The 26,329-nt window shown below is 31.1% G+C and overlaps 3 protein-coding genes and 1 non-coding gene across 4 annotated transcripts; 3 read left to right on the plus strand and 1 right to left on the minus strand.

Annotated features, from left to right (window-relative positions):
* Positions 1-2: 2 nt before the first annotated feature.
* On the minus strand, positions 3-2,464 carry LOC110729670 (transcription factor MYB41-like). The gene is made up of 3 exons (XM_021909441.1): positions 2,174-2,464; positions 1,352-1,481; positions 3-802 (listed from the first exon to the last, which is right to left on the minus strand). The coding sequence occupies exons 1-3, from the start codon at positions 2,364-2,366 to the stop codon at positions 379-381; spliced, it is 747 nt and encodes a 248-aa protein (XP_021765133.1). The 5' UTR covers positions 2,367-2,464; the 3' UTR covers positions 3-378.
* On the plus strand, positions 1,633-1,703 carry TRNAG-GCC. Its single transcript has one exon. It is a non-coding gene; the product is annotated as a tRNA-Gly (tRNA).
* A 3,958-nt stretch (positions 2,465-6,422) lies between the features above and the next one.
* On the plus strand, positions 6,423-8,173 carry LOC110729451 (25.3 kDa vesicle transport protein-like). The gene is made up of 5 exons (XM_021909185.1): positions 6,423-6,687; positions 6,781-6,944; positions 7,080-7,223; positions 7,357-7,427; positions 7,805-8,173. The coding sequence occupies exons 1-5, from the start codon at positions 6,491-6,493 to the stop codon at positions 7,910-7,912; spliced, it is 684 nt and encodes a 227-aa protein (XP_021764877.1). The 5' UTR covers positions 6,423-6,490; the 3' UTR covers positions 7,913-8,173.
* A 12,569-nt stretch (positions 8,174-20,742) lies between these two features.
* On the plus strand, positions 20,743-25,830 carry LOC110729672 (transcription factor MYB82-like). Its single transcript, XM_021909444.1, has 3 exons — positions 20,743-21,196; positions 23,206-23,335; positions 24,639-25,830. Exons 1-3 carry the CDS (start codon positions 21,055-21,057, stop codon positions 25,237-25,239), a joined length of 873 nt encoding a protein of 290 aa, XP_021765136.1. The 5' UTR covers positions 20,743-21,054; the 3' UTR covers positions 25,240-25,830.
* The last annotated feature ends 499 nt before the right edge of the window (positions 25,831-26,329 follow it).

Genomic DNA, 26,329 nt, shown 5'->3' on the forward strand with positions numbered 1-26,329 from the left:
TTTAGATTTTCCTGTTTTCTGTTACAAATTTGCAGTGCATATCTGATATCAGTAAGGATTTACAGCTCTTCAATATATCTTCATATTGCAAAGCTAGTGAAGTTCTCAGTAATCAGCAAATATGTTCTAAAATCTGTAGATAGGCATTACACACTAACTGCTTAAGAAGCGCGATCTACATATACAAAATGATCTTATGTTAATTTTGAAGCTAACCAGCACTGAATGAAGTTCTACTACACAAATATCAGATCACTGTCTTTCTCTAATCCTTGCTACTAACTTTAAAATTCCTGACAAAATTTGGCAAGATCGTATATTATGCAATTCATGCCTGTTAGTAAAAGTTCAGTGCAGGCACTAATCAGTTCTAATCACTTATTCACTTACTGGAGAATCCAGCAACATGTTCATTGCTATATCTGAAGAAGAATCACCTAAATCATCAGACCCTGAGTACGTCCCCTGCTGCTCTTTCTTCACGCTTACAGGCTGCCAAACTTGGCCTGTCATACCTGAACAGGTCTCAATCTTCCGAAAGGACTCTCCGACTTCAGAGTTCCACAGAGACAGGAAGGTATCAGAGTTGTATGTAGGATATCCTAAGGGGAAGCAGAGGGACTCGTATGTTAACCGAGCCTCGGTTTCTACTCTGATACTCTCCCATTGTGCCATGTGCCTGGTTATATGTGTAGTTGTTGGGAACATGTTGGTGGTTGTGTGATTCTTAAAATGGGTGTTCCATTGATTCTTTACATCATTGTCTGTTCTTCCTGGCAGTTTTGCTGCTATTGCAGCCCACCTGCAGATATGGCATGAATACTAATTAATACATCTTAATTCTTAAGCACTGTTTAAACAACCTAGGAGTTGAAAATTACTATGGGAAATGAAGAATTAGGGGCGTGTTTACACTGTTGTTAAAGCAATTTTAACCCCCATTATGATTTATATGGGTTTCCGATTAATATGCTTCTAGGATTTTCATAGCTTCCTTTATTATTCGTAGGAAACTACAGGTTACACAATCGCCCGATCAGGTTAAGCTCATCCGAAATACACTGATTGGGTGCAATTAGACTTGTGCGCCCGATTGGGCAAATTTAACGTACAAAAGTCCTATTCAATGTGCGCCCGATTGGGCTACGCTTGTCCAATCAGCCTATTGAGCGATCAAACAATCCATTATAACATAGCTTGACTGGGCTAACTTAGCCCGATTGGGCCTAAGGTCAAAGTTTTTGACTTCTGTTAAAAACCTGTTGATGCTTCAAATATTCAAATTTGAACATAAAGTTGTATTTAATATGAAACAGATGTAGTATATGACATTTGAACAACAATAAGATACCTATTGCCAAGAAGACCATGAAGTTGTTTAAGAATCTTGTTCTCATGGTCAGAGAAAGGCTCTCGTTTTATCTCAGGATTTAGATAGTTTACCCATCGAAGACGACAACTCTTTCCACATCGATCTAGGCCTATACATATAAACAATGTTACACTAAGACATAACGCATATCATGTAATATTACATGAATGAAAATCTATTTAATGTCACCTTTATCCAAATAAGAAAAGTCAAAACAACTGTAATATACTAGTGAAAATAATGTATAAAGGTGCAAAGGAGCACCAGTGGTCTAGTGGTAGAATAGTACCCTGCCACGGTACAGACCCGGGTTCGATTCCCGGCTGGTGCAATTTTTTTCCAAGACGATGATCTTATTTTAAAGTACAATGCATACTAATTTTTAATTTTTTTCATTATTGAAGAATGTTGTTACTATTATTTCACTTTGAATAAGACATGTTATTTAATAGAATAGCTCAGTCAAACAATGGAATAGAAAAATCCAATGATTATATGAAAAAATTTCATCCAAAAGTTCGATAGAAAAACAATACTTACACCATCTGTAAATGATGTTCTTAGTTTGACTATTTTTGTAAGACAATCACCATTAAATCAAGAATAGCTCAATTAAACAATGGAATAGAACCAATGATTATATGAAAAAATTTCATCCAAAAGTTCGATAGAAAAACAATATTTCCACCATCTGTAAATGATGTTCTTATTTTGACAATTTTTGTAAGACAATCATCATTAAATCAAGAATAACCTATACAGATGGTGGAAATATTGTTTTTCTATCCAAAAAATGCTAACCTGCAAGCTTAGGGAGAGAGTCCCAGTCACAAGGACGACCATTGTTGTTGCGAATAAAATCAATAAGCCTTTGATCTTCTTCAGGAGACCAACACCTTTTATTATTGAACATATTTTCATTATATTTCTTCTTCTTATATTTTTTACAGCTTATTGTAGATGTGTTTTTTGTGATTTTTTTTATAACTACCATAATAATGTTTTTCAAAGGGGTACATTTGTTGATGAGTTTACAAAAAAAGGGACCTCTTATTTATAGCATTAAAAAGGTTGAGTAAACTACACACTTTACAAAAAAAGTATCTACATAATTACATCAATGAGTGATAAGATTTTTCGAGGGAGGATGAATCTGAATCTGAATGTCTTTAAGTTAGAAGTGCAACATCCAGGTTTCTGAACATTAGTACATACTGACATACATAGTGCTGTATGTCATTTAATTACCATTTGCAACTATATTAAGTAATTTTCTGTTTTTTTTTTCTTTTCTTTTTTTTTTATTTGGAAAAAAAGGTAAATTAATGTTTTTTGGAAGCAATATGTCGTTGTTTATGAGTAATGAACAATCATATAGACAAAACCATTCAATCTTGAGAGTTTATTTATTATAAACTTATTATGTGCGTGCACTCGTGTAGTGGCACGGAAATAGGAATTTATAATTGGAGGACGACAAATAAACATCATATAATTTGAGAAAAAATAAATAAATAAATAAAATCCAAAATCCTTGAACACATAAAAAGTTTTACTCCGTAATAGCTAAAGTTTTACAACTCAATAATAGTTCAATAACCATATTAGATCGTACTTTGAAAGCAATCAATGATATAAATTAATAATAGTTCAATTATCATATTGATGATTGGGTTGTTTTTTGGGGTTGGGCTTGTTTGAATTAGGTGAATCATTTAACATGTTCTAACCGAATTGAAAACTATAATTTTTTTTTACAAGGAAAACTATAAATTAATAATAGTTCAATTATCATATTCTATGTACAATCAAAATTATTAAAAAAGTTTAACATCCTTAACAAGTTAACAACCCTAACATTGGAGTTTAAACAAGTAACCAGTTAAAAAATTGGTTTTAAGAATTATAATTAGGAATTCAAACCATTCGAAATTGAGCTTTAAATAATTAACATAATAAAACAAAAAAAGATTTAAACAACGAAACTCAATTTTACACTTCTTATCTTAGTCGATCACGTTTATCATGTTTTTTTTTTCCTTCTAAATAAAAAAAAAAAAAGTATTTTTTAAAAAAAAAGAGGGGGGAAAGTTGTCCCCTATTGTACCCCCTCCCGCGCCTCTGTGTACACGTAAGTATGTAACTATGGTATAGAGTATATTCTTAGTTAATTACCAATCTATTACGAATGGCAGACGGTGTATACTTTTAAATAGGGGGTGTTGACAACATTTGTGGTTCATCAAGTTATTTTATTGAATTTGCATAACATAAACATATATACATGAAATTAGAATTTTAAATTCCACTATGACTCAATTTTTGTGACTTATTTTTAGTTCAATCCTATATTTCTAGTGAACTTTTTTTTCTTTAAAAAAAAAAAAGATATTGATGATATTAATAATATGGATTGCCCCAAACTGTCAAATCGGACCCTTTTAAGCTTTTATAGTTTCATAACTTTGTTATAAATTTTGAAATCAAATTTCATCTATGTCCAACCACTCAATATAATTCATGCTTCTTCTATACGCTAAATACTGGTACTAAGTAATTAAATATCCTATACTTGTATAAATGGAGAACATTACTAAGGACAGCCGAGCTAGGAAAACCTAAAGTATGTAATCTTGCAGGAATGCTTAAATTGCATTTAAAATTATCGCTCGCATTAATTTGTTAGCATTAACATGTACTTTCTTCCATTTTTTATTATGAGAAAAATCCCAAGTAGTACACCACTTGGATATTAAATAGTCTTTTGTGTTTGACAAAGAGAGTGTGTGTCAGAGTTTTTGTGGACTAAACTTCAGTTACTTGTAGTCTTTTTCGAGTAGTAAGATTTTGTTTTAGGTGATATTTAATAATTACTACTCCCTCCGTGTTTTTTGTAAGTGATACATGTTGACGGGCACATAGTTTTAGACAATTTAATTGATTTAAATAAAATAAGAGGTAAGTGGGGTAGTGGAGTATTAAAGAATTGTTAAAAATAGATAGTGGGGTTAATAGTTTATTGAAAAGTAATGAATGTGAGATGAAAGATATAATAAAATAGTAGTAGTGGGTTTGGGTGGGGACCGTGAGAGGAGAGAGATATAATATTTTAATGTATTGTTTTGCCAAAAAAGAAAATATATCACTTAAAAAAACACGGTCAGAAATGGAAAATATATCACTTAAAAAAACACAGAGGGAGTATAAATAATATGACAAAATAATTATCTGAATTTTCCTGCATGTATGAATTTAGTGACTGTCCTGAAAGCAAAGAATGAAATTATCTAGATTTAAGTGATTTTTTCTATGACTATTTTCAGCTATTTATTAGATATGAACTACCTCGATCATTCTATCTATCCCCCTTGTTTCTATATTTTGTAAAAGAAATCTAGAGAATGAAAGACTTAAAAAACATTAACCCTATTAATTAGATATGTACTACCTCTTTATCATATTTTGCTTAGGTAGTGCATGTTGCACTTATACTAATCTTTCGTACACTAATCATAATTAAAAAGTGTCGAGGATGTATAAAACATAATATTCTACCTAAAAAAAAAAATAACTCTCTGTATCTCTGATCCTTTTGTTTTTGCCTCAATTTTATTTTTGATTGGTACTTCGTATGTACCGTGACTATGAATTTTATAGAAAATCATTTCTTTATTTTCCTGTTTACTAAATTTAGTCCTATTGCGGAGTATTTTTTTCCTTATCTATTCCACTGCTTATAATTATTTGACAATTTGTAACATAATATTAACAAAATTTAAATATTTCAAAAGGAAAACTTTAACGGATAATATATATTTAATTATCAATAATTAAATTATAAAACAAATTGATACAATATTAAAATTGTATATTAAGATGATTTTAGTAAGTAACTGTATAATTATACTTTATATATTAAATATAAATAACAAAAATTGATTAAAGTGATTATTAGGTGAATAATGCAAAAGTTAAGTGTAGCATTTATTTTGTACTACGTATAAAAGTACTCCGTAGTAGTTTTATCTACTTTGTATGCTTTACTCCAATGTGACACATTATTAATTATTGTAAGAAATTAATTGTGCTACTCTACTATGTCTAGGACTCTAGATGTATCTTGAATGCATGAATAGTAAAGTTGAATTTTCAAACCTTTGTAAATTTAAATTTTTGTCCAATTAGCTTTCTTAAGAAAAGAATCCCAATGTATTCTATACATGTATATACTTGCACAAAAATTCTAGACATATATCTTTATTCCTTTATCTAGAAAATGATGCGGAGTAACAGAGTAAGTTTAAAGTATTTGTTATTTTCACATACATTTTTCACAAATTTATAAATCAATCAAAGTATATTAATACCAAATCATCATTATTTCAAAACATTCATTATATTGATAAAATTAGACTATGATAACTAATTTTAGATAAAGGGCTTGTTCTCTTCAGCTTATTTTCAGTTCAGTTTAGTTCCAATAAGTTCAGTTCAATTCAGCTTCAATTAGTTCAGTTCAGTCAATCAGAACAAGCTCGGAAAGAATTATCATTCATCTTTCTCTCTTTTCTTCATATAAACATTCATTGCAGAATTCGCTTGACAAAGTAAAAGATTTATCATTCATCTTTCTCTCTTTTTTCTTCATGCTCAAGAAAGCTCAAACATAATTTGTTGCTTTTTCAAAAGTGCGTGGATTCACCACATTATCAATGTGAGTTAAAAAAGGACAATGTTCATAAAAGGAATAAAATAACCACCTTCATAACGTAACATTTGGACAAATTAAGTTATAAAGTAAAAGAAATGCTAAAAGCATAAAAGTGAGGCAAAGTGGCAAACTTCATACACGCAAGGCAAAGGCTAAAAACACAATATTGAATCAAGGACAAGTATATTCTTATAATTTAATCATCTTCTTAGCTTGAAAAAAAAATAATGGCATAACATAGTATTAAGTCATAAGGAATTACTTGATCTCCAAGTTATCTTATCTTTATAAAGACCCTTCTTTATTCCATTTTTCCCCTAGTACGCTCTAATAATTATCTTTAGTTTGTAATCTCAAAATTATATAAAGCAATCTTTAATTAAAGTATAATCACAAAACAAAATTAAATGGTTAAGCTAACAATAATTGGAAGAATTAGAGATGGCATGCCAATGTCACAAGGTCTAAGGTATGCCAATGAAGATTACAACAACATACCATACTACAAACAACAAGCTGAATTCATTCTCAAAGAAATCTCAAGAGGTTCTTTAGCACCTAATCCAAAGATGACCATTCGCCTCGATCATCAACATTCTTTCAAGTATAATATCCCTAGCAAGTTCCCCTCTAAAGTTTTGATTTAATTTACGCGAATTTGTATTGCTAACATATTTTTTCTAATGGTCATTATAAGTTGTTTGGTAGCTTGTGGTGTTTGCTTCATCACATTGTGTGATTCTTCATATCCAAGAACACTAGCCTTTCATTACCTTGAGGATTTGAGACATGAGTTAGAGAAATTTCAAAGCGATCAACTTATGGATAAAATTACTAGACCATATAGTTTTTTCAAGTTTGGTAAGCATTTCTTACTTGTATTGTTAATATTGTTTTCCTCTTTTGTTTGTTAATTTGATTATCTTGAAGATGTTTATAGCGCGAAATTAAATCCTATGTTTTTTTTTTTTTTTTATCTTGTTTGATTATATGTAGATAGTGTGATTATCAACATTAGGAAACAATATGTTGACACAAGAACACAAGCTAACCTAAAGAAGTTGAATGCTAATCGTGGACAAGAGATGAGTATATCAATAGAAACTATGTCTGCAGTTATAGAAAATAGAAAGCAATTAGGTAAATTAAAAATGCTCTTTCTCCAATTATTTAGCTCATATTTTCAATGAATTTTGTGAAAAGCTAAACTACATTGTTTTTGATAGAGTATAAAAACATCATTTAATAGTTTTCATTGCTTTTAAATTACTAGATTATATGGAAAGAGTTGTGATGGCTGCTCCTCAAATTGTTTCACCAATATGGGGTTCTCGGCGTCTTGAGGTACACAATCTTAAATTCGAAAGAACGATTTTGTAGAGGTGATCAATGGGAGGGGCGAGGCGGGTTCAAGTCGGGCCAAAGTTAAATATGCCCATTTATCGGGTTGGGCCAAACTTTGGGTGCCCAAACTAGACAGGGCAAGCGGGCTTTTTGGGCCAGGCAAAAAACCAAACAAAATTGCATAAAATTGATTTCCTATGTCCGCCCAAATTTTTTTAAAATCAGACGGGCCAGGCCTGACCCGATTTCGGGCTGGAAACAGTTGTTCAAAGCCCGCCCAAAATCAAGCCGGGCTCAACTTGATCACCTCTACAATTTTGAAGCTTAATAATGATACGGAGTACAAAAGTAAGCTTACAATTCATCTTGTGCAACAGATTATTGCGTTGAAATGGACACCAATTGGCATTTCAATTAGTGTTGTGGTGGTTCTTCTGCTGTGGGCGTCTTTGATCATGGCAGATTACGTTGTCCTGTGCTCGTGACACAACGTTGCAGAAATTCTCCAATTGCGTGAATATATATATATATGTGCTATCTCTAATGTCAAATTGTCAACAAATTTGAACGAACCAAGATAATTTCTCTTTATCTTATGGAGTGAGTTAACTTCCAAGTAGATAAAGAATAACAATAAGATTGTATATGCAATACAAGGAAATTTTCATTATGTGGCACATTATCTCTTATAAAGAACATATACTATTTTCCTTAATTGGTTTAAGAATCAAGATATACTTCCTTTCCTCTAAAGTCTAAATGGTCAATTTGTTGAGAACATTGTATTGTGAATCTTGTGACCATTATTTAGGTCACTAATCTGCTTGGGCCTCCTTGATCATGACTTGGTTTCCAAGTTCCAACCGCCCAAAGTAATATCTTTATTGATTTTAGGTTTGATTAGTTGATTACACACAAATAAAAATAGTGCAAATCAATTACATGTGGTTGATCGATAATAGTAATATTAATTGTAATTTGGTCAAAAGACTCTTTTGTTCTTCAAAGTTAATCTAAGGTTTAAAAGCATACATACATAGTCATTTTAAATTATGACGTTGTAGACGTGTAAGATTTGTTGTATTTTACAAAATGTACCGATTGAAAATTTAAGACATCTAGTGGTTGTGGATCTGTAATATTGACAATTCTAAGCCCAAGTCCGTATCCAACAATAAGGATTCCAAAATAAATAGTATATTGATAATTCTAAGCCCAATTGTATATCCAAAAATAAGGATTCCATAATATATAGTATGTGTGCATTTCAAGTTTTAACTTAATAGTTTTTAGTTAGGTTACTTCAAGATTTGTACATATCGTTATTTTTCCATAATATTAAAAACATTATTGACTTGACTTTTTATATACTACGTATATATAAATTTATTGGGCCTCCTTCTCTAAGTTCCCACATCTCAAGCTCTCAACAACAACATTTTTTTTTTCTTTCTCTAAACAATTGTATTTAGGATTTTTTTGGTAAGTGATAAAAATTCGATTTAACTAAGGAATAATTCGACCACATTTGAATTGATTAAAAAAGACTTAAACCAAAACTTTTCGCCTGACAAACTTCAATCTACATATGTAAACATATTTTTTTATGTTTCTTTTGATGTTTGAAGAGCCACAAGGGCGAGTTATGAAAATCGATTTTAAAATCCCCTATAATTAAAAAGAGGGTTCTAACCACTTGAGCTATTTTATGGCCTATTTTACACTCTCAAAATATTTGTTATCTACTTAAAATAAAACACGTTTTTAGTTATACATTGGTTGTTAGCATCCTATGGTATGTCATCACACGTTTTTTAGTTATACATTGGTTGTCAGCATCTTAGGTCATTTTAATTAATGGGTCCCAAAGTTGGAGCCGCCAATGAAAAAAAAAAAAACAGATGCTTGAAAATTAACAATTTCATACCATTGTCTTTTTGATTAAGTATTCAAGTGTATAATACATTACCAATATATAAATACACAATTTTCAAGTCTTGCTTGGTCATTATATCTAAATTAATGGGTGTTACAGTAGTAGTTTAATACGATATTTGGACACAATATTTTTGTCGGATCTTTTTGGATCAGTATCTCACCAAATAAATATATGTAAAGTCTTGTATACGTATATGAATATGATATGTAGATACGACGGTATAATACAAATGCATGCATGGAATGAGATACGTATGTACAACTATTAAAAAATTTCTCCCATTTTTCTCATTGGTTATTATTTCAAGTTGTCTCATTATTGTTGATATTATAAGCTAAGGAAATTTATTTACAAAAATAATTTTCTAAAGATATTTCCACCATTCGCTCTATTTTACATTGCATGCATTATTCGGCTACGTATACATTACTCATTAATTCACATAGTATTCTTTGTCTATAATTTGTGATTTTACACATAAGGAAAAACATTAATCATCATGTGAGATCTTACAAGGTCGAATCATTTCGATATATAATTTTAAAATATTAACTTTTTTTGTTTTATTTTTATTTTTTTTACTACGGATAATTAAAGATATTCATAGGTAAAGTTATACTAAGTATATTGTGAAGTGTGAAACTTTGATCTAAATGGTACATTAAGAAAATATTTTGGAAGAAGAATAATTTACACTTGGACAAAACTAATGACACATTTCATGTGAACATATAGAGTATGTCATCATTCAAAGCTCACTAAGAATAATATATTTTAAGTTAATTTCCCTAATTGTGAATGGTTCGAGGAAAGCATCTATACCATTAAAACTCATATAATTGAGTCATTGATCATTGAAGGTTGAATTATTAATTTTAATTAATAGCTTGTATAGAGAACAAAATAACTTAGCTGATTCTTCATGAAAGTCATTGATAACAAACGAACAAATGAATTAATATTTTCCCACCAAACAAAAAGCTTTGATTAATTTGGTAATAATTAATGAAAAGGTGTTACAAGATAGTATAATTCACACATGATACATATATATTATTACATACAGAACCTTATGAAGATCTAATTAGATCTGTTTTTTTTTTTTTTTTTAACAAATTTCTTGTATCATTGCTAGGCTTTACTTAATTACGTTAAATTTCTAAGCATATTTATTACTCAGTGACAAGCGTAGAACTGATATGAGCTACTATGAGAAGCTACGGTACTAGTCACTCAGAGCGACATATTCTAAACAAATACGAAGTACTACATAAATTATAATTTGTAATCATGTTAAGATGGATTGCACTCATTATTTGTTAAGATTAGTCGTCCATTAGTTTCTTTATTATTACATTCTTATTTTACATTTGTTGTCTGGTTAAGCTTGTCAAATCACATCTTTAAACATTAATATACAAAATAGTTAACTACACGTGAAAATTTTGAAAAAATAATAAAATATTTTATGAGAAATTGAATATAGACTCCACACCGAATTCATCATCAAGATCTCTCGTGATAATATATTTTTCTTATATAGAGTATAGATATAAGTAACCAAATACAATTAGTGTCACAAACAAAAAGAAGCAAGGTATAGTATCAAATTATCAATACTTATAACAATAATTATTTGTCCTTCCAAAATTAAAAAATGAAAAAAAAAAAAATTGCGGAGTAATTATTTGTAATATGATATAAGTAAATGCCAAATTGAAAAACCAGAATTTTTGGTATAAAGTAGTGGCTTGTTGTACCCGTCAAAAACACTATAGTAGCTTGTAGAAATAAAAAAATAAATTCAATCAATTTATAAATTATCTTCTTAATTATTAGATATTTTATTTGCCGACAATTATGTACGGAATATTATTTTATGCGCACAAAGTATAACAGATTACTGTTGCATTAACAGTAACATCAATTCAGTCAAATACTCATCAAGATGTATTCGGTTTTCCAAATGGTACGGTTTAACAAAATGGCACGACGAAATAACAATGTTGTTTCGATAAATATAGAATAACTATAGGTGCATAGCACCACTATGTTAGCTGCACCTCTATGTTAGCAAAAATATAGGATGACATTCTTAAAATTAAGTTGAACTTTGTCACATAAAATGGGATAAGGTGGAAGAAATTTTGGTCGAAAATATGATAGTAAAAAGTATCACTACGTGTATAATAAGTAAATAAAAAGTACTATTAAGACAATTTGTACTTAATGGTACTTTGTACATGTATAAAATAGTATACATGAATGTACCACTGTAGCATAATAGTACACATGAATGTACCGCTATAGAAAAACATCAAACGAAAAAAAAAAAAATTGAAAACCCAAAATACCCTCCTATATACATGCTAAATTAATAGGTGTTATGCGCCTATAATCTATATGCACTCGTAAATATATAAAGCATATATTTTTCATCTTACATGCGTTGATTTGTTACGATGTGTTTTTTCTAATTATTATTAACTTTGTTTGAAGAATGTGTTTTTCTAACAAACAATACTACTTAATTAGCTAACCTTTGTTTCAAAAAAAAAAAAAAACTTAAAAAACAGTAGAGCTGTTAATTCGGGTAAACGGGTCGGGTAAGAGTGGGTCGGGTCAACTCGGGTTGGGTCAATTCAGATTAATTCCATAACCTATGCAGGTCGGGTTTGGGTTGGGTCATGCTTGAGTCGGGTCACGTCGGGTCATACTTCTTATCGGGTTTGGGTTGGGTTTAGGTCAGGTTAATAACAGGTTGGGTTACATTCGGGTCGGGTGAACAATAGGTCGGGTTTAATTATGGTTTTCACGGGTTAAAACGGGTTAGGGTAATTCTTGGGTTCGGTTCAAGTCAATAATTTACGGGTTAGAATCAGGTCGGGTCATTCTTGGGTTTGAGTCGGGTTCGGTTCAAGTCAATAATTTGCGAATTATAATCAGGTCGGGTCATTTTTCAAGTTGGGTCATTCTCGGGTTCAAGTCGGGTTCGGTTCAAGTCAATAATTTGCGGTTTATAATCAGGTTGAGTCATTTCCAAGTCGGCTCATTCTCATATTCAAGTCGGCTTATGTTCAAGTCAATAATTTGCAGGTTACAATCAGGTCGGGTCACTTCCAAGTCAGGTCATATTCGGGTTCAACTAACTATATATAGATAATTATCATTTTTATCAAGATAATTATTTCCTTTTACTATAATATATATGGCAATATACTAGGGAACTATAGTCTATAATTTAGGAAGATAATTATCTCCTTTGCCCATACAACAAATATATACTATATTTAACTCTTAAATTTGAGGATGTTACTCCTTTCTTTTGCTGGCCTTGACCGACTTGGTCTCCCGAGACAAAATTCTTTGATCAACAATAATAAGGTGGTTTAAATTTCATTTAAGGTGATTTGAAATCGGGTCAGGAACTATTTGGGTTGAATTTAGGTCGGGTCAATATATAACAAGTCGTGTTAATTTCGATTCGAACTAGTAACAGATCGGGTTGAATTTTTGGGTTGGGTAAAATAATATGTATGGTAAAATTCGGGTCAGGTCAATAAGAAGTCGAGTTGAATTTGGCCATTTGGGTCAGGTCAATAACAGGTCGGGTTGATTTCGGGTCAGGTTTGTAACAGCTTGGGTTAACTTCAGGTTGGGTTCGGAACAGGTCGGATTGAATTCAGGTCAGGTTAGTAATAAGTCGGGTTAAATTCGGGTTTTGACGGGTTAAAACAGGTTTGGGTCAATTTCGGTTCAAATCGGGTTCGGTGCAAGTTAATTAAATTGGCCGTTGTAAACCGGTAAATCGGTGCAAGTTGATAACCAGTAAATTGGCCATTTAAAAGCATTGAATGGTTCCACACACACAATTGGACTCTTGGGGGATATTAGGGACCATGGTAAACATTTCGGAAATATTTTTTTCCCGGGCAAAAAAAAGTCAAAAAAATTCCAAAATTAAAGGCTAATATCCACGCTTTTTGAGAAATTTTGGAGGTTACGGAGACTGGTGTCGAAAAGTCTTGAAATTTTATGGGATACATCTCAAGGTCATATAATACCATTTGGAACCATATATGATCATTATTTGTTGTCATACATGTTTGTGGCAGACTTGAAGTAATAAAATCGGTGCAAGTTGTAAACCGGTAAATTGGTCGTTTAAAGGCAAATTGGATGGTTCCACCCACCCAATTGGACTGCCGGAGGGTATTAGGGACCATGGTAAACATTTCGGCAATTTTTATTTTCGCGCATAAAAATGTTAAAAAAATTCCAAAATTAAAGGCTAATATCCACGCTTTTTGAGAAATTTTGGAGGTTTCGGGGCCCGGTGTCAAAAAGTCTTGAAATTCTATGGGATACATCTCAAGGTCATATAATCTCGTTTGGAACCATATATGTTCATTATTTGTTGTCACAAATGTTCGTAGTAGGCTTAAGTTAATGAAATCCATGCAAGTTGTAAACCGGTAATTAAATTGGCCGTTTAAAGGCAAATTGGATGATTATACTGAACCAATTGGACTACCAGAGGGTATTAGGGACCATGGTTTTTTGAGAAATTTTGGAGGTTTCGGGGCCCGGTGTCGAAAAGTCTTGAAATTTTAGGGGATACATCTCGGAGTCATATAATGCTGTTTGGAACCATATATGATAGTTATTAGTTTTCATAAATGTTCGTGGTAGGATTGAGTTAATGAAATCGGTGCAAGTAGTAAACCGATAAATTGGTCATTAAAAGGAAAATTAGATAGTTCCACCCACCCTATTGGACTCCCGGAGATTATTTGGGACCATGGTAAAATTTTCGGCAATTTTTATTTTGGGCGAAAAAAAATCAAAAAATTTCAAAATTGAAGTCTAATATCCACATTTTTTGAGAAGGTTTCGGAGCCTGGTGTAAAAATGTATTAATTAATATTTTAGGGGATACATCTCGAAAACATATAATGTCGTTTGGAAACATATATGATCATTATATATTGTCATAAATGTTTGTAATAAGCTTAAGTTAATGAAATCTGGGCAAGTTGTAAACCGGTAATGAAATTGGTCGTTTAAAGGCAAATTGGATGATTCTACCGACCCAATTGGACTCCCAGAGGGTATTAGGAACTATGGAAAACATTTCGGCAATTTTTATTTCCGGGCGAAAAAAGTCAAAAAATTCCAAAATTGAAGACTAATATCCATGCTTTTTTGAGAAATTTTTGAGGTTTTGGGGCCCGGTGTCGAAAAGTCTTGAAATTTTAGGGGATACATCTTGGGGTCATATAATGATGTTTGGAACCATATATGATCATTATTAGTTGTCATAAACGTTCGTGGTAGGCTTGAGTTAATAAAATTGGTGCAAGTTGTAAACCGGTAAATTGGTCGTTTAAAGGCAAATTGGATGGTTCAATTCACCCTATGGGACTCCCTGACGGTATTAGGGACCATAGTAAACATTTCGGCAATTTTTATTTCGGGGAGAAAAAAAGTCAAAAATTTCAAAATTAAAGGCTAATATCCACGCTTTTTGAGAAATTTTGGAGGATTCGGGGCCCGGTGTCGAAACGTCTTGAAATTCTAGGGGATACATCTTGGGGTCATTTAATGCTTTTAGGAACCATATATGATTTTTATTTGTTATCATAAATTAATGTTCGTGGTAGGGTTGAGTAGTTAATGAAATCGGTGCAAATTATAAACCGGTAAATAGGCCGTTTAAAGGCAAAGTGGATGGTTCCACCCACCCAATTGGACTCCCGAAGGGTATTAGGGACCATGGTAAATATTTCGGCAATTATTATTTCCGGGCGAAAAAAAGTTTAAAAATTCCAAAATTAAAGGCTAATATCCACGCTTTTTAAGAAATTTTGTAGGTTTTGTGGCCCGGTATCGAAAAGCCTTTAAATTCTAAAGAATACATTTCAAGGTCATATAATGTCGTTTGGAACCATATATGATCATTATTTGTTGTCATAAATGTTCGTGGTAGGCTTGAGTTAATGAAATCGGTGCAAGTTGTAAACTGGTAAATTGGCCGTTTAAAGGAAAATTAGATGGTTCCACCCACCCAATTGGACTAACGAAATTTATTAGGGAATATGGTAAACATTTCGGCAATTTTTTTTTTTGGGGAAAATAAGTTAAAATTTTCCAAAATTGAAGGCTAATGTCCACGCTTTTTGAGAAATTTTGAAGGTTTCGGTACCCGAATTCGCAATGTCTTGCGAATTTAGGGAATACATTTGGGGGTCATATAATGATGTTTGGAACCATATATGATCATTATATGTTGTCATAGATGCTAGTGGTAGGCTTGAGTTAATAAAATCGGTGCAAGTTGTAAACTGGTAAATTGACCGTTTTAAGGCAAATTGGATGGTTCCACCCACCTAGTTAGACTCCCGGAGGTTATTAGAGACCATGGTAAACATTTCGGCAATTTTTATTTTCGAGCGAAAAAAGTCAAAAATTCCAAAATTCTAAGATCCATGTTTTTTAAGGAATTTCGGAGGTTTCGAGGCCGGGTGTTGAAAAGGCGTGAAATTTTAGGAGATACATCTCAGGGTCATATAATGCCGTTTGGAACCATTTATGATCATTATATGTTGTTATAAATGTTCGTGGTAGGATTGATTTAATGAAATCGTTACAAGTTGTAAACCGGTAAATTGGTCGTTTAAAGGCCAATTGGATGGATACACCCGCCCAATTGGACTCCCGGAGGGTATTAGGGACCATGGTAAAAATTTTGGAGATTTTATTCCTGGGCGAAAAAAGTCAAAAAATTCCAAAATTGAATGCTTTTATCCACGCTTTTTGAGAAAATTTTGAGGTTTGATATGTTCTCGAAAAACTTGAGATTTTAGGGAATACATCTCAGGGTCATATAATGCCGTTTGGAACCATATATGATCATTATATGTTGTCATAAATGTTGGTGGTAGGCTTGAGTTAATGAAATCGGTGCAAGTTGTAAATCGGTAAATTGGTCGTTTAAAGGCAAATTGGATGGTTCCACCTACCCAATTGGACTCCCAGAGCGTATAAGGAACCATGGTAAACATTTCGGCAATTTTTATTATCATTCGAAAAAAAGTCAAAATTTTCCAAAATTGAAGGCTAATATCCACGTTTTTGAGAAATTTTGGAGGTTTCGGGGCTCGGTGTCGAAAAGGTTTGAGATTTTAGGGGATACATATCGGAGTCATATAATGCCTTTTGGAACCATATATGATCATTATATGTTGTCATAAATTTTTGTGGTGGGCTTGAATTAATGAAATCGGTGCAAGTTGTAAACCGGTAAATTGGTCGTTTAAAGGGAAATTGGATGGTACCACCCATCCAATTGGCCTCCCGAAGGGTATTACGGACCATGGTAAACATTTCGACAATTTTTATTTCCGGCTGAAAAAAAAAAGTCAAGAAATTCCAAAAATTAAAGTCCAAGATCCATACTTGTTCAGAAAATTTGAAGATTTTGAGGGCCGGTGTCGTCGAAAAGCCTTGAAATTTTAGGATTACATCTTGGGGTCATATAATACCGTTTGGAACCATATATGATCATTATATGTTGTCATAAATATTCATGGTAATTTTGAATTAATGAAATCAGTGGAAGTTGTAAACTGATAAATAGGTCGTTTAAAGGAAAATTGGATGGTTCCACCCACACAATTGGACTCCCGGTGGGTATTAGAAAATCTCAAGTTACCTGCTCTCAAGGAATGGGACTACTGTTACCAAAACTTCACCTTGATCAGTTGAAAGTTTCACTCCCTTTGTTTCCTCTTGTAACTTCTATACCAAGAAAATCTCTCATCTTTCCCAGATCCTTGATTGTGAATGCCTCATCCAAATGCTTCTTCAAGAATAGTTGGAATTGGAGTCCCTGCATTGTGATCTACATCTTCTTCACAGTGCAGTTGTGGCAACATCTGTATACAGTGAGGAAGCTTGTTAAACTCTTCTGAACTTTGCTTAAAAGGAAATATATGCTCCTTAAACTCTACATCTATTGACACAAAGATCTTCCTTGTCTCTAAATCCATTAATCTGTAAGCTTTTTGTCCACCAGGGTCCATGGTAAACATTTCGGCAATTTTTATTTACGGGTGAAAAAAAGTCAAAAAAATTCAAAAATTGAAGGCTAATATCCACGCTTTTTGAGAAATTTTGGAGTTTTCGGGGCCCAGTGTCTAAAAGTCTCGAAAATCTAGGGAATACATCTCGGGGTCATATAATGTCATTTGGAACCATATATGATCATTTTTTGTTGTCATAAATGTTCGTTGTAGGCTTGAGTTAATGAAATCGGTGCAAGTTGTAAACCGGTAAATTGGTCGTTTAAAGGCAAAATGGATGGTTCCACCCACCCAATTGGACTCTCAGAGGGTATTAGGGACCATTGTAAAAATTTCGGCAATTTTTATTTCTGGGTTAAAAAAGTCAAAATTTCCAAAATTAAAGGTTAATATCCACGTTTTTTGAGAAATTTTGGAGATTTCGGTAAAAAAAAGTGATTTAAAGTTAGAAAATCGACTCTTCTATGATTATATAAGAGTATAAGATAATAAAAATATTTTATAATATTGGTATGAATATAGCTATGTTGCATAAATAAATGAAGTGAAAGAATATATATTGAGAATAATCGATAATTAATTAACCAATTTATCTGGTCAAAAAAATAAAAAAAAAAACAATTGATGTGTATCTTTGTACTGACTTGCATAGTTTTTTTTTTTTTTTTTTGGTAAGGAGAATGGCCCTATTAGGTCTGAACCTCTTATAGGCCCTCCCGGCTCGAGTTGACGGGTTAGACACTTTGAGAGTGGTGTAAGGGTAATGGAATATTCCCACCCAAAATGACTCTAGTGGAGTTTGATCTCCCAACCTAATGGGTTGTGAGTGAAAGACCATACTGAATCGACACTTCTCACAAGTTTAGTAAGTCCAGCTTCGCAGATCAACGTTTAAGAATAGAGGAGGGAGGTAAGAGAATTCCCTATTCCCAAGCATTTTGTAGTTAATGGGGCTCGAACTTATCTCCTCTAAGTCACAAGATATCCACCAACTAGCTAAAGCTTGGTACTGACTTGCATAGTGGTATGTGCAACTTTTGCAATAAATATGCTGGTTAAAATAAACACATACGTACAACTTAACTTGGCAAACCAAAAAGTCTAATTATGAAAAAACAATGAGCAAGAAGCAAAGCAAACGTCTTATCAACCAATTAACCGAGCAGCAACTAGAGTACATTTATAAAACTTGCGTTTACCAGTTACAGGTATATATAATAATTAATAAACGTTTAATCCTTATAAAATTTACCTAACATAAACAAGAAAACAAAGAGAGCAAATTTAATGAACTGTCTTTATTCTAATGAGTTAACAAATAACAACTTAACAATTCATACGTTAACTACCTACGCTTATTAAAGTCCAATCTTGTTAGTTATTACGAATTTTTTATTTTTTTTAAGAAAAAATAATAAATAAATATTTTACTTCGTTTCTACTTGCACAAACTCAACAAAGAGAGCAATCATATTAAACTTCAACCTTAATTGTTATAGTTTAAGAAATTTTGATTTTTTATTTTATTTTAATTTACTACGTATATATTTTATGACACAACTTGCACTAACTCAACAAATTAAAAATATTTTTTTGCTTTTTATTAGATGCATTACTTTTTATAAATAACACTTTCAATTTAGATGCATTATTTTTCCTTGTACTTAATAAATTCTCTCTATCTCCCTCAGCTTCTATCATGTAGACTTTCTTTACTCTCTCTGTCACTCTATACTCCAAAAATTGTCTAATCTACAATAACAAAAGTGATGCATGTTATTAAAAAAAAAAGAGAGAGAGAGAGAGAAAATATGCCCTATTCTTAATAAATTCTCTCTATCTCCTTTGATTCCATTCTTTTGAGTTGTTTTGCTCTACTCTGCTCTACCCAAAAACTCAAAAGAAGAGGGCCAAAGTATTATAAACTTCAAACTTGTTAGTTATTAAGAATATTTATTTTTTATTACTACTTGCACAAACTCAACATTTAACCATTCAACTTTATGGACATTTTCAGTGAAATTGCAATGGTGGCAGAAGATTCTTAACAATCATCAAATATGTATGATTAGTTTTGTAAGATTCAAAGTTCATTTTTTTTGGTGCTAAAATTCAAATCAAAATGCATATATGATAATAATTTAATAAATTATTATGATAGGCTTGTTTTTGTGTGGCAGTCCAAGAACCACTAGGACTAAATCTCATTTTTAGATCTTAACCACCATCATGTATATAGTTATTAATTATGGGAAAATCATTAATCAAAGTCTACAACAACCCTATTAGTTTATTAATTAGTTTATTAATTAAAAGCTACTTCATCTAAGTACGGAGTAGTAGTCTTCTAAATAATTTGCATGCATGAATCACATCATATATTTATTTATTTATATGCGTTACATTGAGAGTTTGATACCACTACAACAACTCATTTATTTGAATTTTAACATTGCACCATCATATGGTAAAATATTGAAATGAATATGTAACTATATATGTAAGTTGCTCTACATTAGATCGATCGAGATGAATACTGAGCTGAGGAAAAACAAAAACAAACTTTAAGCTTGGAAATAACTCCTTTCATCATTAGTTAATTATATTATTACATATCTTAAGCTATGATCTTCTTTTCTTTTACAGATACTTCATTTGTATGTAGGCCGCTTTTTATACTTTTAATATGGTATATATAAACGAACATTATAATTTATAACAATCAAATTGCTCTTAACCATGTAACTAATGTCATCGACCTCTCAATGAAAAAAGTAATTATTTATATGTCACCCCTTGTAAAGAATATACTTAAAAAGGGGAAAATACAAGTTAACTGCCAGATAAACGAATTTTTGTTAATCTGATGACATTTTTGTAAATATATTGAAAAAGCAGGATCCGTCATTTATTTATTCAGTACTTTTGGTGAGCTGTCCAATTACTGTTTGTCTTTTGCTTTTACTATTTGGTGATGAAATTACACATGTACCCCTCAACAAGTACATGAAAAGACGCATATACCCCTCTACTAGTACTTGAAAAGACAACTATACCCCCAGATAAACAAATTTTGTGGGAATTAATTGGATATCCCTCCTTAAAAAGTCATCCATCAATGATCAATATATAGGTCACCACATTTAATTTATAAATTGCACAAAATTTTCTGATATAGTTGAGTGGACACACTACTTATGCACTAATTTGTCTCTAGAAATGGTATAATAGAAAATATTGACAAGTCTTTATCATTTTCTTTTTATGTATAGTATATTTTATTGAAGTAAAAGTACTAGTAAGGCAAAATAAAAATTGAATTAAAAAAAGAAACATGACAACTAATCTAAGCTTTAAAAGTTTAAATAGGAAAGTAAGGTCAATACATTGCTCACACATACATAACATAACATCATCTTTCTCTTCCTTCTCTTATTGTCTTCCTAAACACTTTGATCATCTTAATATTAAGGCTCTCACTTAATCTAAGTTTCCTAAAATAAATTTCATTACTCTTTTGATTTTCTTCTAAGTTGGAGTAATTATTTCTATTATTAATATTAGGGTTATCTAATTAATAATTAGGCACTTTGCTAAAAATATAATGGTTCATAAATCAGTGAATAAAACAAAACCAAAAATAAAGCATAGGAAAGGTTTATGGTCACCTGAAGAAGATGATAGGCTAAGAAACTACATTCTTCATCATGGCCATGGATGTTGGAGCAATGTTCCCATTAATGCTGGTAACCCTTTTTCTTTTCATTTATTTTTATAAATATATATAATTGTCGGTAAATGAAATATTATTTGACTTTTAGCTAAATATTATTATTGTTATTATGATTTACAACTAATGTATCGTACGTACTATTATAAAATTATAATTTAGATGGTCTGATTTTTATGTTTATTTATTTATTTTTTTTTACAGATTTTCTGTATGAAATAAATTGCCTTCACCTTATTTGAGCTTTGATTATTGAGCTTGTCAAGTGTCAAAATGTGTTATTGTATATTCTTGATTATAAATTGAGAAAAAAAAAGATAATTAAGTCTGCCATTACAAATTTGCAAATGGCCTGGATCTCTAATAGACTAATAATACTTTGTTGATTAGTGGCGGATCTTGGTCGAAACATTAGAGGGGGCGGAATTTAAATATTTAACCTCTTGCTCAAAACTAATCACTATGTCCCAATATTTTATAAGTAAATATAGGTTATTTTAGTTCATCAACTAATTACTTACAATAATTTATGGGGGCCAGACCCCGAATGACCCCGGTGGAAAGTCTTCCTATGTTGTTGATGATTAATAAAAGTATATAAGGAGCAAAATATCAATTATAGGTAGTTTTCAAATATAAATTTTTTTCTTAGCACTATAAATTCATCAAAAATGTTTAAGCTTAAATGCATGCATTGGAATATAGACTTATTGTTTACCAACTAATAAGGGCATCTTAATCATGTGAATAAAACTATAAGCTAAGCATAATGTAATTAAGTGTTCATAAAAGGCTAGTTAAAGGGTAGTTCTAGCTTTGCTTTATTAAGTCTTTGAACCATTAAAAGTAGTTTGGTGTTTAATAAATTAAAGTAGTTTCTTGATCATTGAAAAAAAGAAGAAGAAGATGATCAAGAAGAAGACTAATTAAAGCTACATTATGATTAATTTTTTTAATGTACTTATATTTGTGAACGTATGAGAGCATATATGCATGTTTAAACATTTCTATTAGTTGAGAAATACGAGAGCTTAAATTGTAGCCTTATACAAATTTAATTAAATTACTCCGTATTAATTAAGAACATCTAGCTAGCTTCGTCCATCGATAGATTATTATTGTTTACAATAAGCTGTAAGCATCCCAATCATATGAAAGTACTACTCGTAGTAAGAGTTTTAGGGTTTACATCATGCATGAAATATAGGGTAATACTTTTTGAATGTCAAAAAAAAAAAAAAAAAAAAAAAAAAAAAAAAAAAAAAAAAAAAAAAACTTATACATTGTATCAGTTTATATGAAGTAGTTATAATTTATAATATGTAAGATGTAACTACCATTTACCAAAAGTATGTATGTGATACTTCATTTCTTCGTGTTATATGTGGTTGATTTTTTTGTAATACTTCGTTTTAATTAGTATGATGGAAGCTAGCTAGAGGATAAAAATAACCCAAGTAAATGCATAATACTTCGTTCGTAGAGTAAACAACCACTTTATACAAAGATATTTTGCCATAGTCTTAATTATGAAAGGCTAGGATCGGAGCATGTAGAGATTATAAAAACCCTATTTTGATCCGATATGAAGACATAATTAATGAATACCTTTGATGATTCGTACAAAAATGTTGAAGCAAAAAGTTATGTTTTACTCCGTACGTTATTTTGTAAACGAACCTTTGAAAGGGTCTTTATGTTTAGGGCATAAAAAAGGACAATTAAAGAAATCTTTGCTTTGGCCAAAATAGGACATGGTAGAATTAGTATGCATGATAGGAGCTTGATGAGTCAAAAACAACAAGAATTTAAAAAGTGCAAGCAAAAGATAGAGACAATGACATCTATAATTTTAATAAAAGTAGAAAATTAAGTAGTCCAATTGCTTTTTAAGTTGACTTTCTATTGAGAATAATCACCTCATCATTCTTTGTCTTTAGATTTGTTTAATATGTACGGATTAATCACTGTGCTCTTACATTGGCCCTTATAATTTAGATATTTACTAGCCAATTAATTTTTCAGGACTGCAAAGAAATGGAAAGAGTTGCAGATTAAGATGGATTAATTACTTAAGACCAGGGCTTAAGAGGGGTACTTTGAGCCCCCAAGAAGAAGAAACTATTCTAGCCCTTCATTTTGCTTTCGGAAATAAGTAAGTTTATATTATATTCAATCGCGATTTATTTGATTAATTTTGATAGGATGATAATCTAAAGCAAAAACTTATACAATATAGGGTTAATCACCTCGAAAATGTGTAAAAGCATGTAGTTAACTTTGCAAGGGGTGACTAGTATAAGTTGTATGGTGTGATTAAAGATAGTGTATATTTACGATCTACTGGTATTCATTTCCTTACTTTAGGAATTCTTTTTACAAAAAAAAGTTGTGAAAGTTATTTTTTGTAAAAAAAAATGTGAAAAAATTGTAAAAACACCTACTCCGTACTTTTTTAATTTTCTTTTTGCACGTTATAAGATGTGACTTTATATTAATTAATCGTTCCTGGCTTGCGCTTTAAAAAAAAATCCTAATAATATAGCAAGACCCCATGCATTTAATTAATAATATTTTTTTGTCTTATCAAAGTATTCTACAAATGCAATAAAATTTTGGTGAAATCGATCAGACCAAACCAGTCCACATCAATTATTTATAAAAATAAAAGTATTTTATGATCAAGTGAAGAGAAAACTAGCCTAAATCGCATCACTTCTCTTTCTCCCTCTTTTAACTCCGTAAGTAATTTGGTTTTTGTGTAAGAAAAGAGCTAAGCTGGTACGTGAGTCTCATTGGATACTTCTATATCGGGTATAGTTTTACCAGTAAATTGTCAATTCTATCATTAAAGTTGCTTCATCTTGGCAGTCTCCTCCTAGCTTAAGTTACTCTTGGCATCAAGCCATTCTTAAACATGCAGACAAAAACTACCACTATATATAATGCAATAATCTAATGATTAATTACATTAGGCACAACATTAATTAGGTTGTCACTCATCTAATCTAAACTTTAACTTAATTAGAACTATACATTTATGTTATACAAAATAATCATCTAGCAATATATAGTAATCTTAGCCAGGAAATAGCAAAACATTGTCTAGGAAAATTATGTCTAATAGCGTGAATATATTTATTTAAAGGTATGTACGTTTTCTTTAAACATGCCTAAATGAATTAACTTTGTTCTCATTATTTTTGTCTAAGGGATACTCAACCAAGGTGTACCCTCTTTTTTTTTTTTTTTTTTTTTTTTTTTTTTTTTTTTTTTTTTTTTTTTTTTTTTTTTTTTTTTTTTTTAAAAAAAACGTAATTAAATTGTTCCTATGTATAACTCTAAGGCTATATATAATCATCAAGTTTAAAAGTTTATAGGAAGAATAGCGTGATGATTTAGACCTTTAACGTGTTACATATTTTGTATAACGATTTTTTTTTTTTTTTTGTTAACAGATGGTCTCAAATAGCACAACATTTGCCAGGGAGGACTGATAATGAAATTAAGAATTTTTGGCACTCTTATCTCAAGAAGAAGGTACCAAGGAGAGAAAAAAATGAACCCATATCAGAAACCCAATTAACTAGCTCAACCCTCCAAGAGTCACCGGTAAACTCGAACGCCACGACTTCAAGTTCCGATCAAGGATCTACAATGAATAATGTTACTCAATTAGCTAGCAACAATCAAAGTGCCTTACCGAGAATATTCTTTGCTGAATGGTTTAACTTGGATAATACTTTAAACAATAATAATAATGGACATTATAACGCCCAAGTTAATCAATTTCCTAGCTACAATAATTATTATTCCAAGGATATTGGTCATGTTGCATGTAATTTGGATTTGGAGGATGGTCGTACGCAAAGATTTACGTACAACGAAGGATCATGTAGCAATGATGAATTGTACTCGTATAATGAAGCAGAAAATGTTGCGTTTGATTCACAGTTCAAAATTGGAGATCAGAATTCAGAGAATGTGCTGAGTGATTTTTTATATGGAACTGAGATTCCAAATAATTATTTTGTGGAAAATAATTTAATGTATATTTAAGTGGCTTTAGATTATAATTTTATATTTAAGAGAGTGTATACTATGTGTATGTATATTATATTTATACATATGGCTTGCTTTTATTTTGATCTTTGGGTTTTATTACAACTGTATAGCTATAGAGTGATGGAAATGTATTAGACTTTTAAGAGTTATAAATTATAATATACTTTATGTCGGTTCACAAAAGTGATCTTATGATGATAAGACGGTCTTACACAAATGTTTCTCATGTCCTAATGGTTTGTTTTGGTTTTTATATCCTCCTTTTATCAACCACATGGCTAAAATGAGTTGTATTCAACTTAATTGTAAAAACTTTAGTCATTAATGATTATAACGAGAACAAATAAGTAAACATTGCAAGTGAAAGAAAGAATTTGAGAGAGGAAAAACTAGGTTGGGAGCTGAGTTTGGATCTATATGAGCGAATGAGATTGAGAAACAAACAAAAAAAAAAATTCTATGAAAGAGAAAGAGAGCAAATGAGATTGAATAAAACGAACAATATAACAACTCACCTCAAGATCAATTGGTCGCAACAAATAATATTGGTGCATCTCGATTGTGCACGTATTTATAGGAACTAGGGGTAATAGTTTAAAGTCTTTAAACTAAATGGCTTGCTTGTTAGCATGGGTGACTGCCATCTATTCAAACACTGAGCAAATCATTTGGAGGGTTAATCATCCTTAAAATATAGAAAAGCAGCCACTTTATCCACCAGAATTTGCTGGCTTGTGTGAGAATATACGGACCAACCAAAGAAGAGACCTTCATCTTGCTAAAGATGATTAATATTGATTGGTTTAATATTTGGAACAACTTTACCTGCTCAATTAATAAGGTATTAGTACATTTCTTCTTTAGTTATCTTATCTTTGCCATTTTAATCATTGACTTCTAATCATAAAAGCAATGCACGCCAAAGTTGATGAGATACAAATATACTATAGTACTTTGTCCTCATCATATTATTGTTGGAATTATTTACATTAATGATCATTAATACATTTTCTTCCTTTGATCAATTAAGTTCACTTCTTTTGCATAGGCGCATATCCATGCATTTGTTCATTTCATCTTAAAA

The sequence above is a fragment of the Chenopodium quinoa genome, unplaced genomic scaffold, assembly GCF_001683475.1.
Source record: "Chenopodium quinoa cultivar QQ74 unplaced genomic scaffold, ASM168347v1, whole genome shotgun sequence".
Taxonomy (NCBI): Eukaryota; Viridiplantae; Streptophyta; class Magnoliopsida; order Caryophyllales; family Amaranthaceae; genus Chenopodium; species Chenopodium quinoa.

Coding starts and splice junctions, on each gene's coding strand:
- LOC110729672 (XM_021909444.1), top strand. CDS start 21,055: ATGGTTCATAAATCAGTGAATAAAACAAAACCAAAAATAAAGCATAGG. Junction 21,197..23,205: donor CAATGTTCCCATTAATGCTG/GTAACCCTTTTT, acceptor TTAATTTTTCAG/GACTGCAAAGAAATGGAAAG. Junction 23,336..24,638: donor CATTTTGCTTTCGGAAATAA/GTAAGTTTATAT, acceptor TTTTGTTAACAG/ATGGTCTCAAATAGCACAAC.
- LOC110729670 (XM_021909441.1), bottom strand. CDS start 2,366: ATGGTAGTTATAAAAAAAATCACAAAAAACACATCTACAATAAGCTGT. Junction 1,482..2,173: donor CTCTCTCCCTAAGCTTGCAG/GTTAGCATTTTT, acceptor TTATATGTATAG/GCCTAGATCGATGTGGAAAG. Junction 803..1,351: donor CATGGTCTTCTTGGCAATAG/GTATCTTATTGT, acceptor CCATATCTGCAG/GTGGGCTGCAATAGCAGCAA.
- LOC110729451 (XM_021909185.1), top strand. CDS start 6,491: ATGGTTAAGCTAACAATAATTGGAAGAATTAGAGATGGCATGCCAATG. Junction 6,945..7,079: donor ATATAGTTTTTTCAAGTTTG/GTAAGCATTTCT, acceptor GATTATATGTAG/ATAGTGTGATTATCAACATT. Junction 7,428..7,804: donor GGGGTTCTCGGCGTCTTGAG/GTACACAATCTT, acceptor CTTGTGCAACAG/ATTATTGCGTTGAAATGGAC.